Source organism: Caretta caretta, chromosome 1 (genome assembly GCF_965140235.1).
Source record: "Caretta caretta isolate rCarCar2 chromosome 1, rCarCar1.hap1, whole genome shotgun sequence".
Lineage (NCBI taxonomy): Eukaryota > Metazoa > Chordata > Testudines > Cheloniidae > Caretta > Caretta caretta.
This window is the reverse complement of record NC_134206.1, coordinates 217,226,859-217,247,675: the sequence shown is the minus strand read 5'-3', so window position 1 is coordinate 217,247,675 and position 20,817 is coordinate 217,226,859. Positions and strand designations below refer to the sequence as shown.

The window sequence follows — 20,817 nt, the reverse complement described above, 5'->3', positions numbered from 1 at the left end:
AAGGAAGGAACGCATTGCACCTGGGTGGGAGGAGGGACAGAGCATGCAGAAGCTGTGTGTTAAAGGACACCTGACATTTTGGGAGGAGGCATGGAGGTGCAGCAGATTCTGGGACACAAGGTATAGTTTCAGCATGACTCCCAGTGCTTTTGGAGAGAAAACGGGATCACAGTAAGGGGGGAGGTTTGATTCTGAGGCTTTTTCTAGCAATCCAGAGTTACACTAAGGAACGAAAGCTCTGCACCATTTTGCTTCTCTGACAAAGCCTGGTGGATTTCACATGCTAACCTCTCTCTTTCAACTCAGCTTTCTACAGAAGACTGTAACATCTACCAATCTGCCTCTGAAGCCATGTGTCATGACTGATGATGGTGTGTAAGGGTCTGCTTAGGGTGGGGAATGGATGTAGGGAGGTTCTGCTTGTGGAGACGAGTTAGAGAGAAGGAAACATGGCAGATTCAGAAAAAGATGCAGGAACCTTGGGATTCAAAGAGTTCATTCGAACACTCCCAAGGTGTGGGTGGGTTTGTGGTAATGTTGGGATGGAAGGCCATTCCTCTGGATAGTTTTCTGGGGAAAAGGGAACACTGTAAAACCTTAAACCCATTCCGATCCTCATGAGAGTCACAGCTCCAGCATGAAGGGGGCCATGATTGAGGGGCTACCTGTGGAGCAGCTTACTGTATACAGGAAGCCCTCCTACAGATGCACCTCAATCGCACCCCCTTAACTACCCCCAGTTCTTCCCAAAACAAGTGAAATTCACATGCAAAATTCTTTACAGCCTCAAAAGAAGAAAAGAAAAACAAAAACTAACTAACCAAACAAACAAAAACCCTCAAACTCAAACAAACAACAAACATAAAGCAAGGAAAAGCAAAGTTAAAGTGACACTTCCAACACAAAAAGAAAAGGAGTACTTGTGGCACCTTAGAGACTAACCAATTTATTTGAGCATAAGTGTTCGTGAGCTACAGCTCACTTCATCGGATGCATACTGTGGAAAGTATAGAAGATCTTTTTTTTCACAGCATAGCTCTACAACTGTAAATCTGTGGGAAGATAACAGTATGCTCCTCCCTAATTTTGTTTTTTTAAAAAGCCATTTTCTGGCAGTATATGTGAGAGACACAGAGAAACTTAGTCAATCTTTGGTATATCAGAAATGCTGAGCCTCTTGCTCACTCATCTCTGTTGAGTTGCTGGATTTTTCCTTCACTTTCTAAATCTAGATTTTTTTTTTTCCCCATTCTGAGAACAAACTCTCCTTATTTCTGGAATTCATGTCACACGCACTGAACTCAGATAGTTTGTCATACATAACTCATAGAGAAGACAACTTTCAAACACTTCTATTCAGCTGAAGAATGATCAGCAAAAACTTTTTTGTGAGCACAAATCTTTTAAAAATGCATTTGAACACAGATTCAAAAGGCTTCACAGAAGCTTGGGGTTCTCAAAAAAAGGAAACGTGGCACAAAATGGGTTTTGGAAGAGACTGACACAGCAGAGTTTTATCTAAAAAAACAATTCAGAGAGTAAAACAGCCTCCCACACCCAGCTTTGCTGATGCCCCTCAATCCTAACCTGCGGTCTCCCATTATCTAGTTCTCAAGTGTTTCAGGCTATCCGGCTCCTCTCTTAGGTAAGGAAGGAGTTAATATTCTCCAGTCTGTTTTTGGTTGTCAGAGTGAAAGTGAAAGGAAAGGCTCTGGCAGTCTGAAGACTCATTCAGAGTTTGATTCTAGCACAGATGCCTGATGTTTTAGGGTGTCTGGAACCCCTTGTTTGGGGCACAGAATGAATCTAGGGCTCATCCTCATCTGTGGAGTGCTGGCTCTGAAGGCTGGTGAGTTTAGGAGGTGTCAGGGATTCTGGCTGGTCTACAGGGATGCCTCTTCAGAAGGCCCATTATAGCAGGGGTGGTCAAACCCTCCCAGCCGCATAGCACAATCTTCAGAAGTTCCAGAGCCAGGGCGCACCTGCCAGGGCTCCCCTTGGTTCTTCAGCCCTGCTTCCGCTGAAGCCTTGAGACCCGCCTCCCCTCTGGGCAGAAGCCCCTACCTCACCACCCTGCTGCAAGGCAGAGGGCCTGAGCTCCTCCCCACCCCCCAGTCTGTTAAGTGGAGAATGGGGGGAAGGGAAGGGGGCTCCGTGAGCTGCACTTTAACGGTAAAAGGGCCACATGTGGCTCATGAGCCACAGTTTGGCCACCCCTGCATTATAGGCTCAGGGAGCAAGAGGGGGAACAGTTTGATTAGCAGCTTGTGTCCCAGAAGGGATTAGACAAGTGAGCCCCCGTGCCCCCCCCCCAAGATGGATGGACCAGAGGGAGGTGTGATAGTATAAGCTGATAATCATGGGGGGGGGGGTGCTTGGGGTCTTCCAAAAGGATGATAGCAGTGGGGAACGGGGAAGTACCTGGGAAGAGGTACTTCAGGGGAGGTGTTTCAGGGAAGGAGGGGAATTATGTGGTGGTAGCGTGCCCCAGGGCTCACCTGGATCATCCCTGTTTCTATAGGGCTGCCCCTGCAAAGGGCAAGATGTCAGTGCCAAATGTCTTGTCCCGATGGGGCAGCAGGTATGTGTATGTATGTGTGTGCACCCCACCTCTCAGCTGGTTCTTCTCCTTCTCAGCAGAGCTGCCAGTGGAGCTGGCCCCGGGGTCCCAATTACGCTCTGTGGATGTGGTCTTGGACTGTCATTATATAGAGGAAGCTGTGGGTGGATTTCCGGGTGCCTTTGCCGGATCATTCTCCTCAGACCCTGCCACCCTAGTGCTGAGAGGTGTCAGCGTTGCCGATGATGGAAGCTTGGACAGTGTCACCAATTATGAGGCGCCAGGCACAAATACTGACTCCGCTTCTCCCATCATCTTTGAAGTCTCAGGTGAGTGAGGAGCTGGGGATAGGAGAATTGCCATGCCAGCCACAGTAAGCCATGAGTGAACTGAAATCTGCACAGACTCAAAACACAGAGCCCTGCCCCAGGGGCTCACAGGACATGTGATGGACAAAGGGATAGCAAGATGAATGGCACTGTGTAAATAGAGACAGAGTCACTATCTATCAACTTACTTACATTAGAGGGACAAGGTGAGTGAGGTAAAATCTGTTATTGGAGCAACTTCTGTTGGTGAGTGAGACAAGCTTTTGACCTACACAGAGCTCTTCTTCAGCCCTCCTTGAGATCTGAAGAAGAGCTCTGTGTAGCTTGAAAGCTTGTCTCTTTCACTAACAGAAGTTGCTACAATAAAAGATATTACTTCAGCCACTTTGTCTCTCTAAAATCCTGGGACCAGCATGGCTACAAGAACACTACTTACCCACATGACCCCACCACCACAATATCTGAGCACCGCATACTTATTAATGAATTACCATCACAATGCCCTTCTGAGATAATTGCATTGGTACTCCTAGTGAAAAAAGGCAAAGCCATTATTTTCACTGATGGAGATTGAAACCCGAATAAACTGCCCTGGTGATAATCAGGCTTCACCTGTATAAATTGTATCATACAGAAGGGAGTTTGCACTCTGGCTAAAACCCCAGTTATATCAGTAGCTAAAGTCTCAAGATAGACAAGGCCGTAGACCAGAATATTCATAGATTTTAATTAATATATTCATCTACTTAAGGCGAGAAGGGACCATTAGATAATCTAGTTCAGGGGTTCTCAAACTTCAATGCACCGCAACCCCTTTCTGACAACAAAAATTACTACATGACCCCAGGAGGGGGGACCGAAGCCTGAGTCTGTATGATTCCCACTGTCCCAAGTGGGGAGCCAAAGCCAAAGCCTGAGCCACAATTCCCTGCAAAGGGTAGGGGTCAAAGCCTAAGCCCAAGTGTTACACGAATAAAAATGATACCAACAGGATCTTGTAAGAGGGACAAGGCAAATTGCCATGTTTATTGTAAATACAACAAAATATTCCTATATGCAATTTCTATATTGATCCATTCACACAAACAGACATTCACACACAGGTTCTACATAAAGGTTGTTATAGTTACCAGCCTAGATGTTGCTCGTGCCAAGTCACTGGCCAGGTGGCCTGGACACGAGAGTGGAACCGAGTCGTTGTCAGATGCGCATCCGATGCTCCTGGAGGGTGGTCGTAGAACCAGACTCAAAGAACACAGTCCCTGGACCCAATTTTTATAGGTCTCTGGTTCAGTACAAGTCTATGGAAGTTGCTTCATCATGCTGAATTTACAATTGAGATGACCATCAATCAGCTCAATCAGCCGGTGGTACATCCATGACGGCTCCATGATGGCTAGGTGTTATCTTCTTGTTCTTCCTTGATGCGTTTTGGGTGGATTCCGGTTTGCCCTCCGGGGGTCATCAGGTTATCTCCACTTTGCATATTCTTCGGCCCATCGATATCAAGGTTGAAATTCTTAGGATTAGGCTGGCACCATTTACTAACCAATTATTTCCCTGCTTCAGGCTCTCAATTCCATGCACTCATCATTCATTCTTTTACTTAACAACACAATCTATGACTCTTGATTTATTTAACAAGTTTTATCCCACTATCTGTTTTTCCCTCTTTGGATACCAAGATTTACATAGGCATGACAAGGGGCCCCCGCGGGGGAAGAGCATCAGGGTGTTGTTTTAAAGAACAGCATTGTTTCCTCAAAGTTCTTGTCACTTTCCAGCACAGACTCTTTTTCCTGTACCGGCCTGAAATAATTAGACTTTGGCCTTGCATTTGTTACAGCGTGAAATTCAACAGCATGGAACTGATGTTCATACCTTTTTACAATACCTATATACTCTTTTGTCTATCTTTATTTCTACTACTACATAATTATAATTCTATCATACTTATATAACTTTGAGGGCAACCCAACACAAGGGCTTCAGTCCCAGCCAGAGGATCTGTAACCTGAGCCCTGCTGCCCAGGGCTGAATCCCTCAGGCTTCAGCTTCGGCCCCGGGCAGTGAGGCTCAGGCTTCAGCCCCAAGCCCCAACAAGTCGAAGCCAGCTCTGGCGACCCCATTAAAATGGGGTTGTGACCCACTTTGGGGTCCTGGTCTTTTCCAGCCCTCAAATATTTTTTGTGGCTCATCTCTGAACCCTCTGTAAAATTGTCAACGTTTTGTTTAAAATGTGGACATCACGTTTGTACAAGTATTCCATTATCAGTTTCACCAGGGGCATACACACTACACTCCTGTTTATATGTTCAAGGATCACAGTAACCCTTTTTGCCACAGCATCACATTGGGAACTCATATTGAATGTTTGTCAACTATAGCCCCTAAATCTGTTGGATGGTCACTAGTTTCAGGATACAGCCTCAATTTTATAACGAGGGCTAGCTTCTCCTGCTCCTAGATGTACAGTTTTGCATTTGGCTGTATTCAAATGCAAATTGTTTGCATGCACCCAGGTGTAACAGTGCCTTTGTGGGTCACGACTGAGAATACCAAATTCAGGACAAACTGCTGAGAAATAGGGTGGACATACCCCAGACTAGTGGTTATTCTCCCATGAGATATACCAAACCAGCAACAAAAGTAAACTTCTGTTTCACCACACTGGGTAACAAGAAGTCATAAAAGCAGTTTCCTTAGGCATTCCAGTCCTTGTATCACCACTGTAAACACTAGACTTAGAGATGAGTGGTTCTTTAAAACCAATTTAATCAAACAAAAGCTTCTTCTGATCCCAAAGGACCAGCTACACACCCAGGTCAATAATATATTACTCAGATCTTACCCAAAAATCACGCTGTTGCCAATCCTTTAGTATGCACAATATAAAGGTTTATTTATAAATGAAAAGAAAGAAAGGTGAAAGTTAAAATTGGTTAAAGGAATCAAGTACATAAAATAATTGCAGAGTTCTTCCTTCAGGCTTGTAGTGGTGATGGAATAAACTGCTGGCTTAAGTCAAGTCTCTGGTTGCTTCCAAATCAATGGAAGGTCCTCGATCCCTTGGTTAGAATGCTCCCATTAGTATAAGTCCATACATAGTCCAGAGGTTTGAGCAGGAAAGAGGCAACATGGAGGTGTTTGCAGGGCCTTTTATAGCTTCTGCCATGTGGAGGGAAACCCATTGTTTCAAACAAAGAACTCAGCACAGCTAGTGGAAAATCACAGGTGACAAGATAATGTTTGGAGTCACATGGGCAAGTCACATGTCCATGCATGAATAGACACAGTAGAAGCCATTACCTATACTTCAAACAGCATGTTCACAGGAAAGTCCATTCAGGGTAGGTGGGCGTCTTCCATTGTAAGTTAAATGTTCTTTTGATGGGCCACTCAATTTCAATAGTTCCTCCAAGATGTGCTGGCTAACTACCTTGTGGGCACTACCCCAGGCACAAACATTTGAAATCCAGGTATAGAACCAATGCTCATAACTTCAAACACAAAGTGTTACACGCATACAAATAGCATAATCATATTCAGCAAATCATAGCCTTTCTAGAGACACCTTAATTGACAACCTTCGTACAGTATTTGTTGCAGTTATATAACAGTGATAGCAACAATGATCTGTATCAGAGGTGGACAAACTTTTTGGCCCAAGGGCCGCATCTGGGTGGGAAAATTGCATGCAGGGCCATGAATGTAGGGCTGGGGCAGGGAGTTAGGGTGCGGGAGGGAGTGCGGAGTGTGGGAGCGGGTGCGGTGTGTAGGAAGCAGCTCAGGGCAGGGGATTGGGGCAGAGGAGGGGTGCGGAGTGTATGAGGGGGCTCAGGGAAGGGGGTTGGGGTGCAGGAGGGGGTGCGGAGTGCGGGAGGGAGCTCGGGGCAGGGGTGCCGGGAGGAGTGCGGCAGGGGGCTCGCGGCAGGGGGTTGGGGTGCAGGCGGGGTGTGGCAGGGGTGCAGGTAGGGTCCAGCAGGTGGCTCAGGGCAGGGAGTTGGGGTGTGGGGTGCAGGAGGGTTTTAGGGTGCAGGCTCTGGCCTGGCGCTGTTTACCTGGAGCGGCTTCGGGGTGGCAGCAGCATACAATGGGGCCAGGGCAGGCTCCCTGCCTGCCTGCCCTGTCACCGCGCCGCTCCCAGAAGCAGTGCGGGGCCCACGGGGGTGGCAATCCCAAGGGCCGAATCCGGCCCACGGGCCGTAGTTTGCCCACGCCTAATCTACCTGGTCATATTTTAATCAGATAATGTCACATCAGGTTACCAACTGGTCCAGTTCCTTCTGTATGATTGCCCTATCCTCATTGCTATTTAGCACTCTGCCAGTCTTTGTGTCATCTGAAAATTTTATCAGCAGTGATTTTGTATTTAATTCCATATCATCGACAAAAACGTTCTTAATTCATGTAACATGTGCTGTATTGGTATTGTGTTCATGCTAATTTTTAGAATCACATTGGCATGCAGTACTGAGCCAAACACCTTACAAAAGTCTAAATGTCTTACGTCTGCTTTTGTCAACCAAACTTGCAATCACATCAAAGAATGAATTCAGGTTTGTTTGACAAAATCTATTTAAAATAAAAGCCTCTGGAGAGGCATTAATTATATTTCTGTCCTTTAATTTTTTTATTAATTGAATTAATTGTATCAGAGATTCTGTTATTTTGCCGGGGACTAAAATCAAGCTAACTGCCCTATAGCTGCCTGTGTCATCCTGCTTGCTGTTTTGGAAACGTGGCACAACATTAGCACTCTTCCAGTCTTCTGGAATTTCCCATGTGACAGGATGTACCTGGCCCTTCGAGGCCCCTTGCTGGAGGCCTTGTGGTCCTACTGCACCCTGCCCCAGGAAAGGAGCAGTGAAGGTGGGTCCTACAGGCCTGCTTCGAGGGGTTGCATAGAAGCAGCCAATCAGAGCCCCGCAGGATCAAATAAAAGCTGCTGCTGGGCCTGAGCAGGTCAGTTCCTAGCTGGGCCCAGAGGAGCAAGGCAGGGTGCGCCTTGCTGGTCACAGGAGCTTGAGGGAGAACTAGAGGGAGGGTTCTGGTGCTACTTGTGTTCTGTGAGGAGGAAGAAGATCTGAGAACTTCAGCCCTAAGGGAAGGGTGAAGAGAAGGGGGCTATGTGGGAAAAGGCCCAGGGAACAGCAGCAGCACACCAGAGGCAGCAGTATGTGGCTGCGGTTTATAGGATTCCTGGGTTGGGACCTGGAGTAGTGCATGGGCCTGTGTTCCCCCACTGGCCACTAGCAAAGTGGCCTAAGCCCCAAGAAGGGGACAAGCTTCCTTTAGAAGCCTGAGCGAAGGGACTGGATTTAAAGGTCCCAGAGGTGGGTCTGAAGACCCTCATGTGGGCAGATAGTTTGTTGGACATTTGCTACCCCGGAAGGGGTTCATCTGTTGAGGACAGTGAGTTGGCCAGAGGGCTGAGCCACTGAAGACCTGCCTAGTGTGGCTGACAACCTATAGAGGGTACCACGAGTGGGGAAAAGAGGATTGCAGTACCACACCCAGCCAATAGGAGGCATTCAGGAGATGAGTACCCCATCGCACCCCAGTATTCCAAGCTTTATTAAAAATGAACATCAGTGGGCCAGAGATATCCTCAGCCAACACTTTTTTATGACTCTTGGGTGCTGGGGACCTGGTGATTTAAATTATTTTGTGCTTTATAGATATTGGTTAACATACTTCCTAGTTACTAAGTTCTTGAAAATACTTCATCATCCTCATGTGATATGAGTATGTCATCCTGCTTCTTTTAAAATACAGAACAGAAATATTTATTGAACACTTCTGCCTTTTCAGCATCATTATTAACAATGTTACCATCTCCATCTAGTAATGGGCCTGTACCATTGCTAGGATTTCTTTTGTTCTTCATATACTTACAAAACTCCTTATTGTCCTTGCCCCTGCCAGCCATGCATTTTTTCTTGATGTCTGTAACTTTCTTTATCAATTTTCTACACTTCATAACTTCAAAACTGGAGCCCCTCTGAGTTTCAGAATATGCCCTTGACTGGCACCAGACCCAATGCTGGTAGAGGCATCAACATTGATGTTGGCACCATCGGCCCTAGCATTGGAGCCATTGTCACAACTATCAGCATTGCCATTTCCTGAGAGCTACTTTTCATCCCTGTCACCAATATACTCCTTCTCTACCACACTGACCAGGGACCCTCACCTGAGGAGTGAGGTCGATACTGCCAAGGGTACTCTGAAGCATGCAGTACTGAGTCCTGGTGCAGAACTAGCATTAGATGGGGCATACCCAGTTATGCCAGTATCAGTACAACCTGCCACCATGTCCTCATTGGCCTGCCCTCCCATAGATCTTGGAGCAGGGTCCCCTCCCATGTCTCAGCAAAGAGGAGAAGATTTCAGTTGCCTCTGGTGTTGCTGGCCAGAGCACCCCCGTCAGAACTGGAGGGAGTCTCTGAAGATGTGATAGAAGCAGTGAGGGAAATGCTCCAGCTGCCTTCACCAGCAGAAGAATCTTCTTTGTCCCTGGACAAGACAGTTACAGTGGCTCTGATACCAGCTGTTGATGACTTCAGCTGGGCATCCCAGGAGATACTCTCGAGGACAGTGGATACAGGACACTGTGGTCCAGGAAAACGCACACAAGGTATTCAGCAGCCTCAGCACCTACAAGAATTGCCCTCCTGATCAGTGAGGGCATCCTAGATCCAGCTAAGATCTGCTGAATACTCCTAGCCTCACCCCCTCTCATTGCAGTGGGGGAGCTGTCTTCACCCAAATTCCATTACTTAGGCAAGGACAGCAAACCAGCAGCCTGCAGCACTGGCTTCTCAAGGGGTTAATATTGGTCTGTCAATCACCTTGCTTCCTTTCCTGATTGGCTAAATATGTCCTGATGTTACCGCCTTAGGCCCTTTGTGAGACATTGCTAGGCAGGATAGCAGTGAGGGCTGGCTCTGCCCACCTGATATTTCCATTGGTGTGGTTTTGTGATTGCCACATGTTCCATGTTGCTGGGTAGAAAAAAACACTCTTTCTCTGGCACTGTAATTGGCAGAGGAGGCTGAGCTTGGAGCCTAATGATTGGCCAGGGCAAAATCATATTTCGATTGGCTGCTGCCCTCCCCGCCTGAATTTTTTATTGGTGGGTGAGACCTGTTGCTAGGCGGAGTAGCCGGCACTGGGACTTTGCAAGGGTAATACAGGATCGCGGGAGAACTTAAAAAATGGGGGCCAGGTGTGGGGTATCTTGGGATGGATGTTTTTGCACACTCTGCCCCAGGTGGTCCTGCCCATGCAAGTCAGTGCATATCCAGGCGTGATTTCTGTAGGTGTACTTACACTCCTGGACCCCAGGAGCTGCTACTGCGTGGCAATTTGCAGTGTGCAACCCTGGGCTCCTGAACTCTAGTCCACCACTGCCATAATCACATAACCACATAGATAAAGACAGAGGCACACTCAGAGAGAGAGAGAGTGCAAAGTTGCATGGTGGAGTTGATGGTAGAGAGGTAGAGAGCAGGGATAAGTAAGAGCAAGAGGGAAGGTGTGGGATGAAGGTAAGGAAGAAGGTGGGAATGAGGGAGGATAGGAAGGGGGAGAGTGGGGCAAAGGAGAACATTGTTGCCAGCACCCAGTGCCGAGAGGCTAAACAACAGCTCAGGTTGGTTCGCCACCCGGTGTGCTACACCCAATAATCACAACGGGGTGGAGAAGCAGAAAAGTTTATTTGCAGCTGCAAAAAGGTACAGGGAAAATAGAATCTCAAATCCTGTATACAGAGCAGGAAGTTAAACAGGCTTTTATACATCCTTTTTCCCAGCATATTTATCCAATAGCAAGCTGTCCTAAGTATTCATATAGCCAGCCAATCCAGTTCCCAGCTAGTTCCCTGGTTCTCTGTATCATTTGTTAAACTATACATTAAGCTGCTTTATTCAGCATTTTTCTTCCATATCTGTCCTGTTTGGCCTTGTTTAGTTTCAGGCATTCTGACTCTGCAACATATTGTTGCAGATCCTCAGCATAACTGCTGCGAGTGCCTCCAGGCGGGAGGGCCAAGGACACTTGGGCCTAGTACGCAGAGCTGCTGCGAGTGCCTCCAGGCGGGAGGGGGGGGCCAAGGACACTTGGGCCTAGTGTGAGGGGGCTTCATCGACACTCGTGGTCTTCCATCCCCTCGAGTTACCTAGTTGCCATGCCCCAGTGTCCCCAACAACATGATGAAGGGGGACACATAACTTATGAGGAGAGGCTCAGGGAACTGGGGTTATTTAGTCTGCAGAAGAGAAGAGTGAGGGGAGATTTGATAGCAGCCTTCAAATACCTGAAGGAGGGTTCCAAAAAGGATGGAGCTAGGTTGTTCTCAGTGGTGGCAGATGACAGAACAAGAAGCAATGGTCTCAAGTTGCAGTGGGGGAGGTTTAGGTTGGATATCAGGAAACACTATTTCACTAGGAGAGTGGTGAAGCACTGGAATGGGTTACCTAGGGAGGTGATGGAATCTCCATCCTTAGAGGTTTTTAACGCCCAGCTTGGCTGAGATGATTTAGTGGGGGTGGTCCTGCTTTGAGCAGGGGGTTGGACTAGATGACCTCCAGAGGTCTCTTCCAACCCTAATCTTCCATGATTCTATGACACACTTGGATGGGATGTGGGGCTGCTGAAATGGTTAGTGGAGGAAAGCTACAGGTGAGAGATCCCGGCTTCAGTGATAGTGAAAAAGGAGGAGAAGATAGCAAAAGGAAAGGAAAGGGTGGCCTTTTCTAATCTTGCCGAAAAAATCAGCAAGATTTTGAATGGAAAAGTGGAAATGGCAGGAGAGGGAAGAGTTTAAGGATGGACATGAGAGTGGCAAAGAAGTGGTGGGGATTTGAGGATGGTCTGCAATGAGAGTGCAGAAGTGCTGTTTGGCTAGAGAGAATGTAGGAGGAGAGAGCCTGAGAATCCTGATACCCACAGTTCTGTGCTGTCAAGCAAGCAGCTATGTAACCTGCTAGCAAAGTATGTCACGCTACCCTCTCGTGCCTGGTCCGTAGGCTCGACTGGATACTTCTCCTTCCACTTACTGCTTCCTTGGGTTTGTCTACACTGCAATTAAAAACCCATGGCTGGCCCGTGCCAGCTGACTGGGCCTCAGGGACTCAAGCAGCAGAGCTGTTTAATTGCTGAGTAGGCTTCTGGGCTTGGGTTGGAGCCCAGACTCTGTGACCCTCCCACCTTGCAGGGTCCTGGAGCCAGGGCTCCAGCCCAAGCCCGGACGTCTACACTGCAGTTAAATAGCCCTGCAGCCTGATCCCCATGAGCTTGAGTCAGCTGGCACAGGCCAGCTGGGGGTGTCTACTTGCAGCATAGACATACCCAGTGAGATCAAGTGGTAGAAGTCTGTGTTGTTGATCTGAAAGTCCTGAGTTCAAACCAGTTGATGATACATGCAGAGAAAAATCATGGGTAATGATGTAATTTAAAAATGTAATCATATCATCGTAATGAATATGCATCAAACCCAGCAGCAGAATTACAGGTACTCTGTTCTTCGGACTCTGCAAGCACCTTCCTCACTGTGCACCTTTCAAACTGGCTGCATGTTATACATTTGGACTATCTGTGAAACATCTCGGTATGCTCATGCTCTGTACTATACATTTCCTTGCCCTCATGTCCCACCTAGACACCAAGCAGCAGAACCTGCTGCCTTCAACTGAGGACAGAGTTCCTTCGTAGAAGAATGTACACTTCACCCTGGATCTGCAACTTGCCAGGGATATAAGGGAGGGATACAAGGAGAGGAGAGGGTGCAAGAAAGGGAGTATCACAGCTACAGGACTAGCTGCACTTCTGTCCTCTTTCTAGACTCTCTCAGAGAACCTAAATCAGGTCTTGGGCCTCTTGCCCTTGTCTGTTTTGGGATGGAATCTTGTGACTCTTCCATACTTGGATCAGGTCTGGGACCACTGCCCCATGTATGACAACTGCTTATCACCGTGCAGGTCCAGCTAGGTTTGGGGCACCTGTGTTTCCTTCCCATGGGAACCTGTGACCAGTGATAATGACCAACAAAATAATCAAATATTTTAAAACAAAATCATAGAATCATAGAATATAAGGGTTGGAAGGGACCTCAGGAGGTCATCTAGTCCAACCCCCTGCTCAAAGAATATTTACTTAGCAGTTGAAACAAAGTTTTTCTCCTCAATCATAACAGTTAGAAACTTACTTTTTTAATCGAAGCTGAAATTCTCATGTAATTGTTTGATTTCAGCGGGGGCTATAAGAAAAAGTTGGCAAAGCTGTTACAGGATCATCTTGAGCCATCTTCTCCTTTCTGCCTGGACCATCCCAGATGGTTACCTGTTGGGAAGCCCTTAATCGAAGACATTCTCACAAAAACCACCTCACCAGAGCCAGGCCAATACACAGTATTAACAAATTATTTAAAGTGCTCCCATATTTTGTCATGGGGAGTATAGCTGAAGAGAGTGCAGGGCAACAAGAAAGATTGGCATGTGCTTCAGTAACAATAATGGATTTGGCAGGTAGATTTTCTCTTTGACAGACACTCATCTCTAGCTGTTGCTGCACCCTCAATACCTCTTCCTTTTTTAGGCTGGAACCTTTAAGGTTTCAGCATCCCCTTTGCTCCTAGGTTTAGGCTTGGGAAGAATAAACCTTGCTAGCATGGTTGGTATGTAGGCAGGTAGGTATTTCCCAATTTATAGCTCTCCCTATTGTTCCCTTAAGGTATCGTCTGTCTGTTATTGTTTTGTTCCCTGTTGTTTTTCCCCAACAGCCTTTGAGCTTATCCAGTCTGGCTGCAAAGTTAAAGCAAACAGGTAAACTGAGGAATATATGAAACAAGCTGGGAGACCAATGTTACATGCTAAGGCTCTTGTGTTTGCATAGCAGAAGCCTGACCCCATTTTACACTAGGTGTAGACACAGCCCTTGGTGTCTCACCAGATTAGGTCCCTACTGAAACTTGATCCTGTTTTTCCTGTTCCATTCATCAAACTACATGTCTTCTCTTTCTCATTACAGAAACTTTGGTACCCATCCCATATGCGGAATCCGTGCTGCATGCAGACTGTGCTGGGGAGAAAGTGACCTGTGAGATCTCTCCATACAGCTTACACCTGGCAGATGAGGGGCCCAGCCAGGCCTCCTGGTTCATGGGGACCCTGAAGTTATCCAGTGGGATCAGCATAGCCCTGGTGCTGAAGGTCAGCAGTGTCAGGGAAGAAGATGAGAGAATGGCTGTACTGCACCCAAGGCTGAAGGTTCCTATAAGCAAGGAGGGCACAGTGCTGACCACAGGTAAAGAAAGTGGCGAATGAGGGGAAGAGACTTTAGGGTTGATGAGAGAATGCACCTACTGCACCAGGGAGCACTACGGGAGCCAGACACTCCAGGGCTGAAGCCTCCACATTAAGGAGTGCTAGGGGAACTAGAGACCCCAGGAATAGCACCCCACTCTGTAGTCTGGGACTTAAGGGAACTAGAGAAAAGGACTGCACGTGCTGTGAGTCAGCAGGATAGATAATCCTTCCCTTCTTGAGGGAAGGTCAAATGTACGGGGCCCTCCTGCTATCTGCTGGATGTAACCGCTGGGCCACCAGTGTGATCCCTTGATCACTCTGCCCTTGCACTTCTGTGCCCCTTGACTCCCCAGTTCTGGCCCCGCTGTTCTCCCCACCACTGTCACTATAAGACTATAACAGGGTTTGAAAAAGGGCTAGATAAGTTCATGGAGGATAGGTTCATCAATGGCTATTAGCCAGGATGGGCAGGGATGGTGTCTCTAGCCTCTGTTTGCCAGAAGCTGGGAATGGGCGACAGGGGATGGATCACTTGATGATTACCTGTTCTGTCCATTGCCTCTGGGGCACCTGGCATTGGCCACTGTCAGAAGACAGGATACTGGGTTAGATGGACCTTTGGTCTGACCCAGTATGGCCGTTCTTATGTTCATTATTTGCCACACCACTGTGACCCTTGGCAAGTGCTGTGTCTGCTCTCCAAGAGTTCGGTGTAGCAAGGAGAGCAATATACACTTACTCCCCGTATCCTGCTAATAGCTCTGCAGCCTGCAGGATGGGATCTTCTTGTGGGGAGACTCATGTCCAACCCTTCAACCCAGCATGGCCAGTCAGTCCACAGCATGCTTCCTCCAGGTGGGTGGAGCTGTGACCCAGTCCCTGGTGTCCTGCCAGGGGGAGTCTTCCATAACCACATATATTTAACACTCTCTCAGTCTATTTGTCTTTCTCCTTCTCTTTGTTCCTAGTTGAATTCCAGTTGTCATCTCGCACCCCTACTTTGCGTACCCGACTTGGCACCTCCGTCACCCTGGACTGCAGCTTTGCCTTGGCTTCCAGCTCTCCGCTGGCCTCGCTGGAGTGGAGGCTGCAGCACCGAGGCAGCGGGCGTAGAGTTTTCCACTACCAGGCGGGGGACGTGGCACAAGCAGAACAGTCAACGGCCCACGTGGATGTGGTGCAGCTGCTGGAGACTGGAGATGCATCGCTTAGCCTGCAAGGAGTGGGTGTGGGGAATGAAGGGACATACATCTGTTTAGTGTCCACCCCCCAGCACCAGGCCCAGAACATCATCCAGCTGCAGTTGGTCGGTGAGGCAATGATGCTTTAAGAATACCTAGTCAGGGGGCAATAGGGGAGACAAGCCCCATTCACTGGAACCTGACCATTCCCCGTATCTCTCTGCTCCCCTCCTTGCTTCCCCAGCCCCACCCAGTGGGGATGAGGGACTCCTCTGTACTACTCCATTCCCTCAAACACAGTTTATCACCAGCTGGATTTAATTTCCTGTTTGCCCCCCTCCAGAGCCCCCGAGAGTCCGTTTGTTCCCAGAGTTGGTGTCACGTGAGGGGGATGGAGCCACTACCCTGACCTGTGAGATCTCTGGCTATTACCCCCTGGATGTGTCAGTGAAGTGGACACGGGAGGCCCCTGACGACAAGGACAAGATCCCTATCTCAGGCTCAAGCACATACTTCTCCAGCCATAGGCAAGCCCAGGATGGCACCTATGGCATCAATTCATACCTGAGTATCAACACAGCCATAGAGCTGGGACCTGTCACCTACAGCTGCCATGTCTCACATCTGGCCCTTGAAGAGCCAATTACAGCTAGTGCCCAGCTCAGGACACCAGGTAAACAGGGGGAAAGGAGGGCGAGTTCTCCTTATTGCCCCTGCCTCTCAGCTTTTGCTTCAACCCTCTGATCTCCTAGCTCCAGCTTTTCCCTCACCTCTCAATTCTGGGGTACTGAAGCCCCATCCCATTTGGAGCACCCTCCCATTTCCCCTGCCTGCCCTCATTCCCCATCCGTTCTTTCCTCTCCTGGATTCTCCTGGCAGTCGCACTTCCTCAGCTCTCATTGCACCCTCTACAGCTCTTTGTAAAGCATGTTCTCTGCATAATGCAGCACCTTACACTGTTAAGGGGGCAGTGATTTCAAGGGAGCAAAAAGGCAGCACACGGACTCCTTATTGGGAACCTAGACAAATTGGAGGATTGGGCCAAAAGAAATCTGATGAGGTTCAATAAGGATAAGTGCAGGGTCCTGCACTTAGGACGGAAGAACCCAATGCACAGCTACAGACTAGGGACCAAATGGCTAAGCAGCAGTTCTGCAGAAAAGGACCTAGGGGTGACAGTGGACGAGAAGCTGGATATGAGTCAGCAGTGTGCCCTTGTTGCCAAGAAGGCCAATGGCATTTTGGGATGTATAAGTAGGGGCATAGCGAGCAGATCGAGGGACGTGATCGTCCCCCTCTATTCGACATTGGTGAGGCCTCATCTGGAGTACTGTGTCCAGTTTTGGGCCCCACACTACAAGAAGGATGTGGATAAATTGGAGAGAGTTCAGCGAAGGGCAACAAAAATGATTAGGGGTCTGGAACACATGACTTATGAGGAGAGGCTGAGGGAACTGGGATTGTTTAGTCTGCGGAAGAGAAGAATGAGGGGGGATTTGATAGCTGCTTTCAACTACCTGAGAGGTGGTTCCAGAGAAGATGGTTCTAGACTATTCTCAGTGGTAGAAGAGGACAAGACAAGGAGTAATGGTCTCAAGTTGCAGTGGGGGAAGTTTAGGTTGGATATTAGGAAAAACTTTTTCACTAGGAGGGTGGTGAAACCCTGGAATGTGTTACCTAGGGAGGTGGTAGAATCTCCTTCCTTAGAAGTTTTTAAGGTCAGGCTTGACAAAGCCCTGGCTGGAATGATTTGATTGGGGATTGGTCCTGCTTTGAGCAGGGGGTTGGACTAGATGACCTCCTGAGGTCCCTTCCAACCCTGATATTCTATGGTTCTAACCCAACCATGCCCCAAGGACCCCTATACACTGTTGTCTCCAAGGGAACCAGGACCTTCTTTGCCCCCACCCCCTTCCTTCCCCAATAGGAACTCAGCTTAGTCCCTGCTCCCTGTGGCACTGTTCTAATGAGATCCTAATCTTTCCCCAGAAACCTTGCACATCTCTCCTCCAACAGGATCCCAGCTCTGCCCTGTGTGTGATCTGTGTGAAGAATTTTAGCTCTCTCAAACAGACTCAGATGAGCTTCACATCACTGACTCCCCCTCTTTCTCCAACAGAGCAAAAAACATCTAATGGGCTTGTGGGAACCTTCATTGCTACTTTCATCTTCCTTGCTGCTCTCGTTGGCCTCATGCTCAGGAGAAGAAAAACAGGTAAGAGTGTAAAGCACTTCAGCCCTCTCCCTAGACTGAGGTTCCACAGTCAGAGCTCATCTCCTGCTCCCTATGGTGCCGCTGGCTGTGAGACGCAGAGACTGGAGTAGCCTGGAGCACCTGCTACAGCCAGCACTCCTGCCACTCTAATTACAGTGCTTCCTGTAGGGAGTAGCATAGCTAGAAGCTCCGTCACAACCAGCTGTCCTGCCTCCTTCCCTACAGCAGCCTTGCTGGGAGAAGCCTGGACCGGAGTATTTGGGAGCTCCCCTCGTACTTCGTGCGCCTACTTCCTTTCCATTTTGCCTCCTTGAGGGAGAAGCTGGAAATGGAGTAACTGGGAGATGATTCCATAGCTAGTTCTCCAGCTTCTCTTCTTACAGTGTCTCTTGCTGGGTAGGAGAGGGGGTAGCTCTTAGGAGTGTTAGTGATGATAATGTAGTACTCAGACCTGTATATTTGCCTGAGATAGAATTTTGGGTCTTGTTTGCTCATTTGACTTTTGATATTTTTATATTCGTACTAATATGTATGAACAAAGAACAAAGATACTGGGTGTTACATCTGCCCACAAGCAGATCAGGTGAAAAGAGATAAGAGATAGTGCTAAAGTGTTGTTGGGCAGAATGGGTGTGTAATATAAAAGCAGTCACTTGAAGGACAGTCCTGCCTCAACTCCTCTCCCGAGATAAGGTCAAGCAACCAGTCGGGAGGGCAAGGGGGATGGGAGGGGAAGGTATAAGAAACACTAAAAGCCAAAGAAATCCCTGTCCCTGACTGGAGCACAACCTCACTCCTTACTCCTCCCATGGGATATGAAAGAGGTGGTACTGAAGCCCCCAGACCCAGAACCCTCCAAAATGACCATACATTATAAGGGGTAGGATCAGAGGTGCACTACTTCTGCTCTTCTACTTTCTGTCTGCATGACAAGAACCAGGGCAGGGTGAAGGGAAAGCTCTTAATAGTAGTACCATCGCCCTGGTAGCTGCAGATCATGGAAGAGAATGACATTTTACTGATTGTTTTTGTCTTCCTGAATCAATTATTTTTCTTTCTTTTCAGTTGATCCAAAATCTGAGGAATCTCTGGAGACTTCAGGGTAAAAGGGACAGTTAACTCAGTTACCCTTATTCCTGCGCCCCCTCTGACAGACCCCGTACCAGATGAAGACCCAGCCACTCAGAAATTAACCTCCCATTTTACATTAATGGAGTTAATTACACCATTTCTAGGGACCCTCTTGCAGCTCTATAGGAAGGGATTGGAGGACCCTTGTGACCCTGGAAAGGTGAAGTCAGAGAAAAGGGGGTGTCTCCATCATGTGAATGGGGGTAATACCATTAACCTCACTGGAACACTGTTCTTCTCACACTTTCAGGTACACAGAGCTAGATACACAAAGGGATGTAGACATTTTAGGTGCCTAAGACCAACATTTAGGCACCACTGAGATCCTCAAACCTCTGCTCAGCTGGTGCCTAATCCTTTAGCTACCTAAATTCCTTAAGTACCTAAGTTTCTGCCTGTGGACATACTCAAAATCACCTAATTCCTGATGCCATTGAGCTGCTTGGTTCCCTAGCTCATGCATAACCCCTGGTAGGATTGTCAACCTAGGCAATACCCTGCCTTTGTCGCCTGCAGGGCCTGATCCCAGAGGCATGCTCAGAGCATACCTATCAGAGCAGGCCTTGAACAGAGACAGCTAGGAACAAGCAGGTCAGAAATTTGGTGGGTGTGTGTATGCACATATGTGTGTACTGTCACTTTGCCCATGTCATCCCTAGCTTTTAATCCCTCCACTGGCTCTCCCTTCTCTATCACATCAAATATAAACTGCTTATATTCACCTTCTAGTCCTTTCTTGGCCATTTCCCACCCTACCTATCATCTCTCATTTGCTATTGAACTGTTGATGCTCATCTCTGATGGGCCCATCATGCCAGCCTCCATTGGCCACAGGTTACATTTTCAGACAAGCATCTTTCTACTTTCTCCCACGCTGTTCGGCACAGTTGGGAGGGGCTCCCTGAAAACATCCATAAAGCATCCACCGTCAAATACATCCACAAAACTCTCCTTTGCTGCGATGCCTGTAATATATTGACAATGGGTAGAATGCCAATCGTCCTGACCATTATTGTCTCATTGCTTCCTTTTATTCCCCTACAAGTCTCTTGCTTTACGCTTAAGATTGTAAGCTCTTTGGGGCAGGAATTGTCTTTTTGTTCTGTTTGTACAGTGCCTAGCACAATGGGGTCCTGGTCCACAACTAGGGATCCTATGTGCTACAGTAATGCAACTAATAACCTTATTAGCTTAGTGGACAGAGCACTCCCCTATAATGTGAGAGACCCAGTCTATATCCCTGTTCTGCCTGAGTTGGAGCAGGGACTTGAAGTCAGTTCTCCCACATCCCAGGTGAGTGCTCTAACCACTGAGTCGTTGAATATTCTGGGGTGGTTATGTCTCAGTCTCCCCTGCTGCAGCTGTTCCACTTGATATAAATGAAATATTTTTGGAGCCGGGCCTCTCCCACATCTCAGGGGATTGCCCTGACCACTGAGCTACAGAGTCAAACTCCTGCTTTGACTCCTCTTTCTTAAATAATTATTTAATTATTTATAATGAAGAGGTTCTTCAGCAGGAGAGATTGAGAGCCAGTTACATCCCTTGTTAGTATCTTGATGAAGAGCTGTGTTGGGAAGCTCAGGGTGGAGAGGGAGTGGGCGAGAATTGGGGCTCACTCTGTAACTGGCTCAAACAAGATACGGTATTCACTGCACTTTGTGCTAGTTTGAATCTGACCTCTGAATAAAACCGTGTTGTTATTTTTCTAACACATTTCCACTTTAACTCCAAACTCATCTGAATTGGAAAGTCTGGGGAGGGAGAAGCATCATGCCACCACTTCTCAGGAGGGGTGGAAGGGTGAAATTGCAGTGACAGATCACAGTAAAGGTTTACTGGTTATTATACAATTCTCTTCTTTGTCCTTTTCTTCAGAAGTAATAAGGTAAAAAGAAGTATTTAATTCCCAGCCTCATTCTGTAAAGGGCAATATGAAGTGTAACTGATAGGAAACAAACTGGGGTAAAGGCTGTCTCAGTAATGATCCCCATCCCCATGCAGGAGTTTCAACCACGACAGCAGAAAGAAAACTCAGCAAAAAGAAATGGGGGGAGGGGAGGAAGACTTCAGGACCGGACTATATTTGCAT

The 20,817-nt window shown here is 47.8% G+C and overlaps 1 protein-coding gene across 6 annotated transcripts; it reads left to right on the top strand.

Moving 5' to 3' along the window:
- Positions 1-132: 132 nt before the first annotated feature.
- On the top strand, positions 133-20,578 carry LOC125623229 (tapasin-related protein). 6 transcript variants are annotated; one of them, XM_075120340.1, is made up of 8 exons: positions 133-371; positions 1,609-1,645; positions 2,641-2,889; positions 13,921-14,196; positions 15,167-15,508; positions 15,723-16,052; positions 17,499-17,594; positions 18,660-20,578. In XM_075120340.1, exons 1-8 carry the CDS (start codon positions 366-368, stop codon positions 18,698-18,700), a joined length of 1,377 nt encoding a protein of 458 aa, XP_074976441.1. In that variant the 5' UTR covers positions 133-365; the 3' UTR covers positions 18,701-20,578. The 6 variants fall into 6 exon arrangements, with proteins under 6 accessions (XP_074976441.1, XP_074976437.1, XP_048678263.2 ...); XM_075120336.1 differs by having other exon boundaries at positions 2,638-2,889; XM_048822299.2 differs by lacking the exons at positions 133-371; positions 1,609-1,645 and adding an exon at positions 1,686-1,849.
- Positions 20,579-20,817: the final 239 nt, after the last annotated feature.

What these genes read in the sequence shown, in the direction of transcription:
- LOC125623229 (XM_048822291.2), top strand. Translation starts at nt 1,801, where the DNA reads ATGAATCTAGGGCTCATCCTCATCTGTGGAGTGCTGGCTCTGAAGGCT. An exon ending in CATCATCTTTGAAGTCTCAG is followed by an intron (nt 2,890 to 13,920) that starts GTGAGTGAGGAG and finishes TTCTCATTACAG; the next exon opens with AAACTTTGGTACCCATCCCA. An exon ending in CATCCAGCTGCAGTTGGTCG is followed by an intron (nt 15,509 to 15,722) that starts GTGAGGCAATGA and finishes GCCCCCCTCCAG; the next exon opens with AGCCCCCGAGAGTCCGTTTG.